The 14,323-nt window shown below is 33.6% G+C and overlaps 1 protein-coding gene across 1 annotated transcript in view; it reads right to left on the reverse strand.

Moving 5' to 3' along the window:
* Positions 1 to 14,323, reverse strand: part of LOC113396031 (alpha-2Db adrenergic receptor) — a 467,800-nt gene that overhangs the window by 343,733 nt on the left and 109,744 nt on the right. The window contains exon 2 of the mRNA XM_064218765.1: positions 5,406 to 6,734. Within this exon, the coding sequence (XP_064074835.1) occupies positions 5,406 to 5,945 (540 nt within the window). The 5' untranslated portion in view covers positions 5,946 to 6,734. The remainder of the gene's footprint in view (positions 1 to 5,405; positions 6,735 to 14,323) is intronic.

Genomic DNA, 14,323 nt, shown 5'->3' on the forward strand with positions numbered 1-14,323 from the left:
TGCGCCTCCAACCTTGAAAACTAAGATGTTATGTCCCTTGAGCCTGTAGTTACACTGGCTCACTGGTGGTTGAATATCTGATGAGTGGTTGGTAGCTACCCAAACGGGCTCGCATAAAGATAATATTTATCATTCTATTGAAGATTAAATATTATAAATATGAAGGGATATATGTATGTTTGTTACTCCATCACGCTAGAACGGTTAAACGGTTTTGAATGAAATTTGGTACAAATATCGATTACAATAAAATTTTATGCTCTGGAATAGTAAATAGCTTACTTTTTACCCCTGAGCTACAGCTGCAAAATAGTGGATTATAAAAAGTCTACGATTTTTATATAGTATTCATTGATTTCAAGATGGATGCATAAATTTAGTCGTTTATAGTTAATATTTGTGATTCAATTATGTTACGTACATGAAATTCCGAGCTTCTCGATATAATATTCAATTCGAGCCGAAAATGGCTGTGCATTTAATTACATCCTGTATAGGGCCAGTGTAACTACACGCTCAACGAACATAACATCTTAGTGCCCAAGTTTAGTGTCACATTGGATAATATTTCTCACAGCACCCATGTCTATTAGCGGTGGTGACCACTTAACATCAGGTGACCCTTTTGCTGGTCCGAATACTTATTACTTAAAAAAAAAAAACTTAAAGTAAACATAAAGGCTGGCAATTGAAGGCGACATGAGTAAGAATAATTTTGACGTCTACAATAAAAACCACGATGAAAATGTATTCTCTTTACAGATAAGGTGAGAAATCAAATAATATAAACCGAACGACAAATATCTGTAAAGCGAATAGAAATATCTGTTCTGGTGAAATCCCAATTGCAAATCAGAGATATTCCATCGTTTATGCAACTCTCAAACATACGGATATTCGGAAGAGCTATTGATTAATAGAAACAAGTCAAGCTAAATGAAACATAATTCAAAACAGACAAAGTTGCAATATTACGCAATATTAGTTCAGCTATGCAATAAACTTGCATTGGATATCTTTACTGATATTTATTATAAAGCTGATAAGGTTATTTAAAAGCACTAATCTCAAGATCGAGTGGTACGTCAAGAAATACTTTTTGCTTTGGATAACTCTTTTAGTCCCCTCTGGGTAGTTTCAACCATTCATCATTCATCAGATATACTACCGCCAAACAGTAATACTATTGTATATAGTTAACAATGGGTAACATATACACAAGGGACATAAAATCTTAGTTCCGAAGGTTGGTGGCGTTTTGGCGATGTAAGGAATGGTTAATATTTCTCACAGTGCCAGACATCTCTAGGCAGAAGTGATCTATTTGTATGTAGGTGATTCATTAATCTCTTTGCATTTCGATATAAACTGAGTGTAGGGGCTCAGCTTCTAATCTTTAAGACGCATGTTTTAAAAACAGATCAACACGAAGAAGAAAGAGACGTTTACGACACATGCACCAATGTTTGCCATTTGATACACTAATGTTATTTCCAAAATTATTTCTGACGTTATATAAAAAAATCAATTTTCCCTCGGCGTAGATCGCGCATTTTTCCGAGATAGAAAAAAGCTAATTTTACTTCAGGGCCTGTAAAATATCTAAATGCAAATCACGTCAACATATCGATCTGAAGTTGACATACAACCGCGTGTTTATTATTAGCCAGCAAAAAAAGGTCCCCGCACTGAGCCCAATTTTATTTAATTCGTGTTAATCGTGGCATCATCAAGCAAATTATTGTCAGAAAACTTGAAAACCGAATAAAAATCAGCCACAGGTGTATCCCAACCAAATCTAGCCTAGCCTAGATGAATGTGGCCAGATCCAACCAATAATCATTGGCCAAACATTAATAACAAAAATAACTTGTGCGTCTCGGGACGCCCGACAGAAGTGATAACTTAAACTAATCGCTGCCGTATGCGTAAGAGAAAGGGAAGCCAGACAGACTGGAGCCGTAACGCGTTACGTAACGAAGCGGTTTGCCCACCCATAAGAAGTTATCACTTCAAAAATCACAAGGTTATGCCAACCATAGAGTTTTAAATGCTATCAGCCATTTTGCTTAACAACAAGGCACAATATTTTTTATGCCGAAAAACAGCTTCATACGAGTAGTTAAAGTTCTCTATCAACATACTCAGGATTACTTACTGCTTACTTTGTTCAGTGATAAACAACAAAATATTTGGCGTTACTCCATATTGTTAAAAAGAGATTTTCTATAATGACAAATTATTGAACGTATATTCATGTATAGTGTCTGTGGCCAGTACCGCAGTGTTCAGTACATTATTAAACTGTTTTTGGTTAATTGTATACCTTAGGGGATGTGGTCTTGTTGCATCAGTAAATAGCGAAGTACCGTTGACCTCATTCTATACACAGAACTTCGGCATATATTGGATTGTTAGTATATAATGTTATTAGTTATGTTAGTACTTCCATTGTTATTTGAGACGGCTATAAGGTCCGCAACATCAACTATTTTATTTGGAATTGTTGATAGAATACTGGCTGTTATATTTAAATAATATATATTGATCAGGGAGAGAGAGCTTTGAATTTCGTTGACAACGCTGATATTTTAGTTTTGTTTATGTATATATATTGACCTCGTGATTGATAGGAAAAAACACAAAACTTCCATGTATCATATATCATATGTATGATATTTAACACTTTGGAACGTGATCATGAGATAAGCCCGTAACCATATCTGTGTTCATATTCTTATGAATAATATAATTTGAATTTACTTTTGTTGTCAAAAGATGGCGTTAACAGTACGTTAAATCGCGCTATTATTGTCTTCAGTTTTTATTTTAAGTAAATCGTCCTATCGAGTATGTTAAAAGTACTACTGCCCATAAACATCTGCAACACCGGGGAGGTTACAGGTAGGCATGAGCGATATCCGAATTTTGTGATCGGTTAAATATTCGCTTCATCTCTTTCTGACAAACGGGTTACTGTAAAGTTAAAGAGAGATAGGGCGAATATTTCATGAGTTTAAAGTTATCGTACTTTGAATGCTTTGACCAAAACGATATTCATAGTTTTTTAGATGCGGTGAAATCGGTTACTCGTCATCATCAAATCGATTACATCTGATGTTCCGACGATATCCGATTTTAGATTCGTTTCGATATATTGGGCACATGCCTAGTTACGGGGGCGTTGTAGGCCTTTAAGAAATATGTAGGCTCTTTTCTTAAAGGCTCCCACATCGTATTTATTTTCCAACCGTTTATTCATTTGTATTGTATAATCAATTGTTTATTGGTTACGTAATATCCAAGATAAATGGACCAGCTGGATACTAATGCTATCTTTCGACTTAGTCACTGAGCTGGCTTTGCCATATTGTACTAGTAAATTAAATTGGCTTTTTAGTGTGCAATACAAAAGAGTAATTCTTTGTTACTAATCACAGGAAGGGATAATCATAATCCACCGTTAACGCAATGCGATTCAACGAATACAGAAGTTTAGTATATCTTCCTACATATGAAATTTTCTCTTGATATTTTCCTACATCGCAAAGTTAAGATAAGAAAATAGAAATGGAAACACAATTTTTGAAATTGAATAATTCGACTGTGCTATTCCAGATTTGAGACGTTCGGTAAATATCCACTCGATATCGACATGAGACGCACACGTGCCGATCTAACATGGCTCGTAACATGAGCAGGGTAGAGTTTGATTTGGGATACATTAAAACGCACGTACTTTATTTATTATTAACCGATTTCAAAGAGAAGTTGTTTGATTATTCCCTATGTTTGTATTTGTGTGTGAGATACCGAGATACCCGTTATTTTTGCTTTTATTATTGCTATTTAAATTTTTGTTTATAAATCATTTTTTGGTTGTAGAGGGAATTAATTACGTCTTACCCTTTTCGAACACAGTGGCTATTCACAAGGGAAACAAGCCAACAGTGCTCAAGATATTAAAATGAATAAGTATGTGCACGCTCTACCATCGGTAATTCAATGAAACCTTATACTAAGTACAGAGAAGTTCGCAGTATAAAATTATGTTAGTTAGTTATTTATAATCAGTAAAGTTTTCGACGTAACTTATAAATTGTTTCTATCGATAATGTCAGTTCGTTCTAGTTACTTATGACCCTCAGATTAAAAGGATTGTTTTATGTTATATACATTGTAATATTGGATTATAAGGTTCTATTTGTAGTGTAAATTATGAGAGTGATTTTTTTTGACGCACGCACAGTGTGACGTCAAAACTAAGAGATGAACTTTCTCGATAAACCGCGGATTAAGTGTCAAGTTATTATGTTAGTTATATTTAACTAACATGACTGTATTTTTAGATGTTGACAGTAACTACTGAGTTTCTTGCCGGTTTATCTAGGTAGAATCTGCATTCCGAACCGGTGGTAGCTTCACTTAATATAGTTTGTTAAATGACGATTCAAAAGTGCTCGTAAAAGCCTTCTTGAATAAATTATATTTTGATTTGATTTGAATAATAATTATTTCATTGTAAAATATGTATAATTATTTGCAATTAAAAACTTCTCAAAAATTATAGCCATCTTTTTTTTTAAATTTAGTAAGTTGAAATGCAAAGCACATTTTGTTATATAAGTATTTTCATTTATATATAGATGTTATATACACTGCTCTTTTTTAAAGAAGAACATATTTCATCAAATTAGTAAAATTTAATTACATTACATAACCATAAATAATTAATTAAAAATGTTATATGCTTATATTCTAAATAGAAAATCAAAACAGCACACGCTTGTATGAGCTCGACTGAACCGGTATTAACTAGTTCCGACCGCCCGAAACCAGTATACAGCAGTGTAAACCTGTTGGCTATGGAGTATTGGGAAATTGAGCTACAGTCTCCATTATTCATACTCAAGCCAGAACTTGATGGTTTCGGGGATTGAATTAAATATTCGAACAGATTTGATTGGAATTTCGCTTGGTGAAGTGGTATTGAACTTTAAAACGAATGTAAATTTTTAAACTGAAAAATCATTTCCTGTGAGTCCGATAAAAGAAATTTATTATTATACTATGGGTTAGTTTTGGAACATAATTTGTACGAGATGTTGGATATTAGAAGAAATTATTTATATTAAATGGAACTTATCTAGTTCCTCGGTGAGATAAATATTTATAAAAATAACATGAAATCCATGCTTATCAAAAGTCTAAACATAAAGCATCTGAAACTGTGAAAGGAATTTATATGCTAAACCTATTTTATTTAATCAGTTAAAGTTTTATGTAAATCACTTTAGTTATTTTTTTTAGTTAGGCGTTACAAAAAAGATCCCTCACTTATTATTACCTATTTTTAAAAGAATGACAACCAAAATTAAAATTGGTTAGTACAGTCAATCACTCACCTGCGTTATACTCCAGTAGCGATCCAGCGATATGAGACACAAATTCATTATCGACGCTGTACACAACAACACATCCATCGCCGAATGTATTTCACACCACCAGAAACCGAAAATCCAGTAGCCCATTAACTCGTTCGCTAGAGAAAACGGCATTATTACAAGTCCTAAAAAAAAGTCCGACACCGCTAATGACGCGATGAACCAGTTCTGTATATTCTTTAACGCTTTCTCAGTCACTATTGCTATTATCACCAACATATTCCCCACCACGACCATTATCATCAGAACGGTCACCACCACAGACGCTATGATTATGTGAGCTGGTGAATAGCCACTCGGATACCAAGTTCTCAACACGACTTGGTTTATTGTCGTGTCGTTCAATGTTGTGTTTGCATCAGACGCATTCGTCATTTGCAGGGCCAGGAATTCTTCCTGCGTCATGTAAGTTGGTACTAGGAACGTCGAATTCGGAGCAAATGATGTATTGATGTGTGTGCTCATTGTCGTTTTTAGTAACGTTGTCGCGTTTGGCACCATTTTTATATCGGTTCTACCGTTAACGCTATTAACAGCCAGGTTTTCTAATATATTTATTCTATCTACAATATTATTGTTGTGAAGAATTGCAAGTAAATTTAGTTTTTTGGCCCCGTTGTATTATTTAGAATCAAAGTTCTTCGAACGGTTTAAAAAATATTGCCTATAGGAACGGAATTATTACTTATGATTATTGAACGTATTTTTTTTTTTTTACAGAATTAGTTATATAAGCTATTACCCGTATGCCCGAACTACGCGGCCGCTCGAGCGCTTGTATCGTCGTAAAATGAAACAGATTTATATTTACACTACGTTTTATCACTAAATGACACAGAAAATTAATTATTTATTTACAAAACACTACGCGAATATGCCTTATCTAATATTGCTTCAGGAAACGAATATTAATATCGATATAAAATGAAATAACCGAAATAAATCGAGCAAATTAATTATAAACACACACGCGTTACAATGCGACACACAAAAAAGCGAGACACAAACTATGTTAAATTTAAACGAGTCTAGAATCGATTTTAATCGATTATTTTATACACCCGTTAAGTCGGTATCGTGTCGTCATCGCGCAACTTTATACTTTCTGCGGTCCCAAAATCGATCTGTCTTCGCGAACATTTTTTCGTATTTATCATCACATGGTTTTTATTTGACTTATTTTTTAACTGTCATCGTCGAAACGCTGAGCGTGACTGAGGGTTTTAATCACCCATTAATTTGTATTGTATTCTAATGAGAACTGGAACCTTGCTGATGGTCTTTTGAAACCTGAAACAAAGAAAATTATAATATTAGTAATAGTTAAAACTATAATGTTCAGAAAATTCTTAGCTATTGGATTAAGAACTTTTATACACTCTCAAGACACATTAGTGACTTACACATTAATCCTAGCTGGTGCAATATTGTATTGTTCTCTAAATCGTCTTTTTAAGTGGAGTTTTTAAACCAGTGACAAATATACGAGCAGTTTTTATCAGTTATATAAATCCACACTTTAACTATTTAATCAACGAACAAATTAATACAGGATTAGATATTGATGATCACATCATCGACTATCCTTTTAAACTCTTCTTCAACGCAATTATTAATGTATTAACTTTTGCAGTAATTATTTTCGAATTCGATTTTCAAAATATATTTTTTTTCGTATAACACTAAAATAATATCTCATACAGCCTACTTGCTCTTTATATTATTTTCAATTTGGCTTAGTCAGTATAAATAAATGTATACACGTTAGACGTTGTTCAGAATAGGACGTTCTACAATATTCAGTTGGCAAACTGTTTTCATCGAAGTTGAGGGATATGAACACACGACAGCTACACCGTAACTTCAAAGCTTAGTCAAATGTTGTCATAGGAATTTAGTCTTTGTGTCCAACGAGTAATATATATTGTTGTTTACAGTGTATTATCACACGCCTTATAAAAGATAGATTTTGTTTTCGGATATAAAAAGTTTTATTTGACTAGAATGACTAGCTGAACTTTACCCATAGCACAGAAACGGTCGCTCCTCATGTTAATCTCGCTAGAGTTTAGTTATTAAAAAGTAGCCTATGGGTATAGGGAACCCATCCCATGGTCTCAAGCTATCCCATACCAAGTTACATCTAAATCGATTCAGAGATTTAAGCGTGAAGAGGTAACGGACGGAGTTACCTTCGCATTTATAATATTTGTGTAGCTTGACGAGCCTATTTAAGTTGAAAATTTAAGTTTAAATTTTGATCAAAAAAATTAAGTAGAACAAAAAAAAAACAAAATCAAAATATACTTTATTCGAGTAGACTTTTGAATCGTCATTTAACAAACTATATAATGTGAAGCTACCACCGGTTCGGAATACAGATTCTACTTAGAAGAACCGGCAAGAAACTAAGTAGTTACTCTTTTTCAACATTTAAAAATACAATAAAATAAAGGCACCTTCGCCGAGACGGCTAAAACTACAGATGCCGTTGATAAAAAAAATGTCTTGCTTGCAAACAGACTGACTGTGGGATGGCCTGAAGGTAAGACTTCACCAACGCCATAGACATTGGCACTGTAATAAATATAAACCATAAACATCACCAATGCGGTACCAACCTTGAGAATCAAGATGTGTCAATGTCAACTCAAAAATTTTGGAATTAAAAAAATCCATACCTAAAATTAAACACAGACACTCAGCCATTCAATTTTGTTCTTACATTCATAAATATAAACATGTTCTTTTAATTACGTCAATAAAATATTAAGTTAAACCCGACAGAGTTAAAAGCAACACGCTGTTCCAAACAATCGTCATTAATGGTGAAATATCACGATTACAATTGCTCTGCTCCTTCGAGAGCGATCCCATTTATAGGAATATTAAAAATTATTGAAGGAATATTAAAAATTATTATATTAATATTAAAACGTCGAACCGATAACAATTTGAAAGCTTAAGGTTCATTCTCCAACTTCTATCGCTTGTGTATATAATAAGATGTTATGAATCTGAATGTAAATCTGTCTGTTACGTTCACGTCTTAACTACTCAGTGATCGCCGTGATGATTTGCACACACGTTACAGGTTTTCAAACAATTTCTACCCGAGTTTAAACGGAACAAATAGCTAGTATGAGAAACAAGACTCTTTGTTGAGGTCGGTTGAAGTTTTTTTTTATGTTTAGGGTAGGTAGAAAAAAGAGCTGCCCAGTGGTAAGTAGCCATCACCAGCCATAATCATTGGCGCTGTGAGAAATGTTAACCAGTCCTTGCATCACAACAATGTGCTAAGGTGTCAGTCCCTTAAGTAGTAGTTACACTGTTCACCCTACACTGAAACATAAAATATGGCTGTTTGGCGGTAGAATACCCGACGAATGTGTAAAACGTACCAAGACAGACTTGAAAAAAGCCCTACCACCAAGCGTATGTTTAATTTAGGGCATTAAAAGTAAATTAACTTAAGACAAAGGTATACTCAAGATGTTCTTCATTAACTTTGCCTGTAATATTCGTTCGTACGCTCCCGGGTGGGTATAACTGCTATTTTCTAACTTAATGAAACCATTCAATTATGAAGTTCTGGCTAATCTCAATATTCTAGACATACTTCCAATTGTATTGCTTCTATCTAATGGCATTGTCTTGTTATTTTATTAACATATCTGGTATGTTTTGTATGAGAAAGTTCTATTGGAAATTTCGGAGTAAAATCTAATCGTATGCCTTGACGGCATACGGCATGACGATGAATGCCGTCGTGGGAGCATCTCCACCGTTTTCTGCTCCCCAATATGTGCGGGGCGCGTATACTGTATACTTCATTAGTATAGTTTATATTAGTAAAAAATATGTTTATTTTTTTAACGAAACTCTAAAATTATATTTATTTTATTCCCTTTTTATTTTTAGTTTATCTTTAGTTAATAATTTCACAATTATATTTGCCATGCGTCCTGTAGCGGCCATTAGTAACCGAGTTAAAAAAGGACGTTATCAATTCGATTGAGGTAACACAGGTGGCAATTTTCGATGCATGTAGGCTTCCTCACTATGTCTTATTACACCACCGAGCAAAAGAACAAAACAAATTAGACACATTAAAGTTCACTGGTGCTTGCTGGGTTACGATCTAACTGAAATAAAATTGTGTCAGAAAATATTCGTATATTTATCACCAATGTTTGGTTGCCAATAAATAAAGTATAACTCTTGAAATTTAATTGTTTCGATGTTCATTAAATTTCTCGGAATTGTTTCATCGTGATGAGTGCGCATGACAGATGAAATTTCCATCTGATTTAGTCTCGTTTAAATGTATGACTGCTTCGGTCTTTCAATCCATCAGTTATAAATATTTATATTGTTGCTACATCAGAAGTCCTAGATTCAAACCCCGTGTCTAGCTAATAAAACTTATCTGGTTTCAACTCTGTCAAGAAATTAGCAGAACAGGTGCCCAGATCTCGAAATGAGGATAGTTGTGTTACTTTCCTGTATATCTCAAACCATACAAGTTTCTTTCTATTGGCTATTCTTTCAGCACCTAAATTCCTTCTTTTTTCTTGGGCAAATTTCCCAGCTGTCGGTTAGTGGTCACCACTGCTCTAAAACATTAGGTCCGTAAAAAATATTAACCATTCCTTAAATCACCAATGCGCCACCAACCTTGGCAACTAAGATGTTACGTCCCACATCTTGTAGTAACGCTGTAACACACACCCTTCCAAACCGAAACACAATCAGAATAGATATTAAGTATTTGAAGTCATCTTAGTATGGGAAAGAGATCTGTATGCACACATGTGGGTAAATTATAATGTAACTTTTCCTCGTATTAGATCAAACATTGACATTTTCTGCTATTGCCGAAATTTTGTTCGAGCTAATGTTCGATATATATAAAAATGCTAATATATAATTATAGTAAAGGATATTTGAAAGAGACCGCCTTTGAACATCATCTCTAGCGTTTTTTTTTTCTAAATGTGATGTTCAATAAAGAGTATTTATATTGAATTAAATAGAAAACAGATCCAAAAATATTTTTCTTGTATATAGCGTGTATCCATTAAAGTTGCATAATTTGACAAACTCTCTGTATATATATTAATCTGTAGAGAGATAAGCAAATGTTTAAAGACAGAAATAAGAAAAAAATAAGAACAAGAGAATCTATGAAGTCAGTTCAAATATTTTTGCAGCTATTGATGTTTAATAAAAACCGCGGTTTGAAGAGAAACGACTACAAATTGCCGTGGTTTTTTTCTTTTGTTTTTTTGGTGTAATTGTGACTAATATTGAGATCTCGGGCGCTTGGAGTTTAATCAGACCCTCAAAGGCAAAATATTAAAATTTAGATTGAAGACTTTATTTCAAAATTATTCTTTGTAACTGATGCCTGATGATGGTTTGATTATTAAAAAACGAATATTTTTTTAAATAATTTATGATCAAGAATATTTCAATTTAAATATGTATTATGATGATGATGAGTGTTCTTATAATTTATAGTAGTAACATTCAATTACAATATTATATATCAAACAGTTGACTTCCTTAATTGGCTAAGGTTTCTGGTTTAACACTCAGATCGGGGAGCTTAAAAAATATTTGATTTTTCCGTCAAAATAATCTCAGTCAGAAACAGCTCGGAAACCACGTAAAGCCAGTCCTGCGACTGAACTCTTTCCGGTCGTTATTTGCCGTCCCATCGAATTATGAGAGTCAGGGTATTGAGAGACCACCTATGTTTGCGGATACACTTGTTCACTTCAATATATCCTGCGTAGTGAGCTGGTCCGAAAGAGCCCAGATGGCCCAGTGGTTAGAACGCGTACTTCTTAACCGAGGCTTGCGGATTCAAACTCAGGCAAGTACCACCGAATTTTCATTTGATTAATTTGTTTTTATAATTCGGCGGCGAAGGAAAACATCGTGAGGAAACCTGTAAATATCCCACTTCTGGGCTAAGGCCTCCTCTCTCTTTGAGGAGAAGGTTAGGTGCATACTCCACCACGCGTACTCCAATGCTGGTTGTTGGATATGTGTCAGAATTTCACTGAAATCAAGCAAATGCAGGTTTCCTCGCGATGTTTTCCTTCACTGCTGAGCACGAGAAGAATTACAAATCCAAATAAAGTATATGAAAATTCAGTAGTGCTTGCATGGTATTGAACCAGCAATCATCGGTTAAGATGCACGCGTTCTAACCACACTCCAACTCGGTTTTTTTAGTATTCAATGCGTTATGCTAGTGTATAATTTTGTAATCAGTATAATTTCTATAAAGAATAATAAACAGGACTACAAGAGCTGCATTGCATTGTAATTAACACACTCGCTAGTAACCATAACGTGGCACGTACAATATCTAATTATATCTATTAAAAAAATCTCTAAGAATACATTTTAATCAAGTCTTGATTGGGTTCACATAATTTATTTAAAATTTTTTTGCAGTAAAATTAGTTATATAAATAAATAAACATCTCTCAACTGACGTTGTTCGTATGTCTGGTGTATATGACTATGGTTTAAATTGTATATTTATGTATGCACATTGTTTTATTTCCAAGCAGGATCTCAATAAAAATATCTAGATTAGAATATTACTTACTATCTTTCCGTATTTCTAGTTTAGTTTGTGATTCTGTCCTTATATTTAGAATGGGTTGCTGTATGGAAACAAAAGCATGTATGCGCTTAAAAGTAACGTCAATTCAAATAATATAATAGATACTTCAAAGGCACAAACAAGTCCAAGAAGATATGAATACACAAACAAATTGTCTATGGGCGTTTGTGACACATCAAATGACTCATTCGATCGTTTGTCTTCATTTAATAAATTTAAAAAAAAAAGAAATATCGTCCACCACGGGCATAATTACATAAAGACAAAAATATATCTTGCTCAAGTTTATTCACGGCAAATTAAAAATTAAAAAAAACCGATGCAGCGCGCTGCTCGTTTTTAAGACACAATTCAATTAACAGACCAAAGTACAGTCGGTGAAAAAAGTCCATGTATAAATAATTTAAATCATGAAATAATATAACTGCACAAACAAGATTGAGTGAATAAAACCGGCTGAAACCAGTTCGGGCGCCATTTTATAATACAGACCGGTTCCAACAGGTTTTAATTAATTAAAATTTAAAATAAAAGTGTGATTGAGAGTCCGATAACTTTATACTTAAGAAACAATGGAAGTGTAATTTCTTTGTTTATTCGAATCAACCAATTGGAACCAAGTGTTTGATGACTTGGCGTACTAATATTATATCTAGTTGTTATTATAGGTAGCATAGGTATTTTATCTTTGTCTATTAATAAACATATATATATTTAAATTACAAATGCGAAACCGCTAAACGATTTAGATGAAATTTGGTATACAGATGGTTTTAATTCTGGGCCTAACCCAGAATTCAAACCATTATATTGTTTATTTTTGTGGAGGTTTATGTTCTATAAAGTTTTTTTTTTTTAATTTTGCGTGGGTATAACCCCGTGTTCAGCTAGTATATAAATGGTTTGAAGAATGAGTGATCCTGTTTTACTACAGGCTTAATGGGCATCATCTTAGTTTCAAAGGTTCGTGGGGCGTCGATGATTTAAGAGATCATTGCTTGCCCATACATCACATGGCTTATTTGCTTGACTAATATTTTATATAAAAAATTAAAATAAGCAAAATATATTCTAGAAATTTATTTAATAAAATAGAATAATTTATATTGCGAGCGAAAAATCTTCTAAAATCTTTCAATTATTTTATAAGCGTCTACAAATACAGAAATAAATATATTCGATAAATAATTTTCTTTATTCGTATTCTTTTCTATAAATAAATCTTTTCTATAAACAATACCTTACAGACAAAAATAAACGAAATGATATGTTATTCCGCTTTATAAATTATTTATAGTATTTTGTCCTTTCTGTTTATAGTATTAAAGGGCAAAATTCGTTGCTCGTATCAAGAGACCAATTCGTAAATAACAATGTATGTCATTGTAGCGTCACGCGAGTCCTACGTCAAGTATATTATAACGAATGGCGGCTTGTTTCCATAGTTCAGAGATGATTTCATTGTCGTAACAAGCACGCATATTTGCTTCCTTGATTTAATTATTTTCGAGGTTCAAGTATGCTCAGGTTCAAGAACGTTTACACGACCCGTCAACCTCTCCGATCCGTGACAAAAACGACCGTCATATACTAGTACTATAGGAGATAATAATACCACATAAACTCGGTTTTCTCTTTATTTTATTTATTTTTGGGCATTATAAAAACGTCGATAATGATTTTTTACGATGCGCGTGCGCAGAGTTAATTTTTTTTTATGTTAGAGGCGGCAAACGAGCAGGAGGCTCACCTGATGTGAAAGTGACTACCACCGCCCATGGACATCTGCAACACCGGGGGGCAGAGTGACGTAGAGACTACGCTTATTAAGTGGCAAGTCTATCGAAATAGACAACTTAACGTCTTATATTACTTCACAATGTTTATTTAATACAATGTTATAGTAGTGTTGAAGAAAGATGAAATTACATTTATCATAACAATAATAATTATTATTATATTACTCTTTTAATAGGTAGATTATTATTATTTGATTTGAATTCATTATTTGCATTCAATGTCGACCTCCGTGGTCGAGTAGTGTGTACCTACACCGGTTTTCATGGGTACGCCACTCCGAGGCCCCGGGTTCGATTCTCGGCCGAGTCGATGTAGAAAAAGTTCATTAGTTTTCTATGTTGTCTTGGGTCTGGGTGTTTGTGGTACCATCGTTACTTCTGATTTTCTATAACACAAGTGCTTTAGCTACTTGCATTGGGATCCGAGTAATGTA

This window comes from Vanessa tameamea, chromosome 24 (genome assembly GCF_037043105.1).
Source record: "Vanessa tameamea isolate UH-Manoa-2023 chromosome 24, ilVanTame1 primary haplotype, whole genome shotgun sequence".
Taxonomy (NCBI): Eukaryota; Metazoa; Arthropoda; class Insecta; order Lepidoptera; family Nymphalidae; genus Vanessa; species Vanessa tameamea.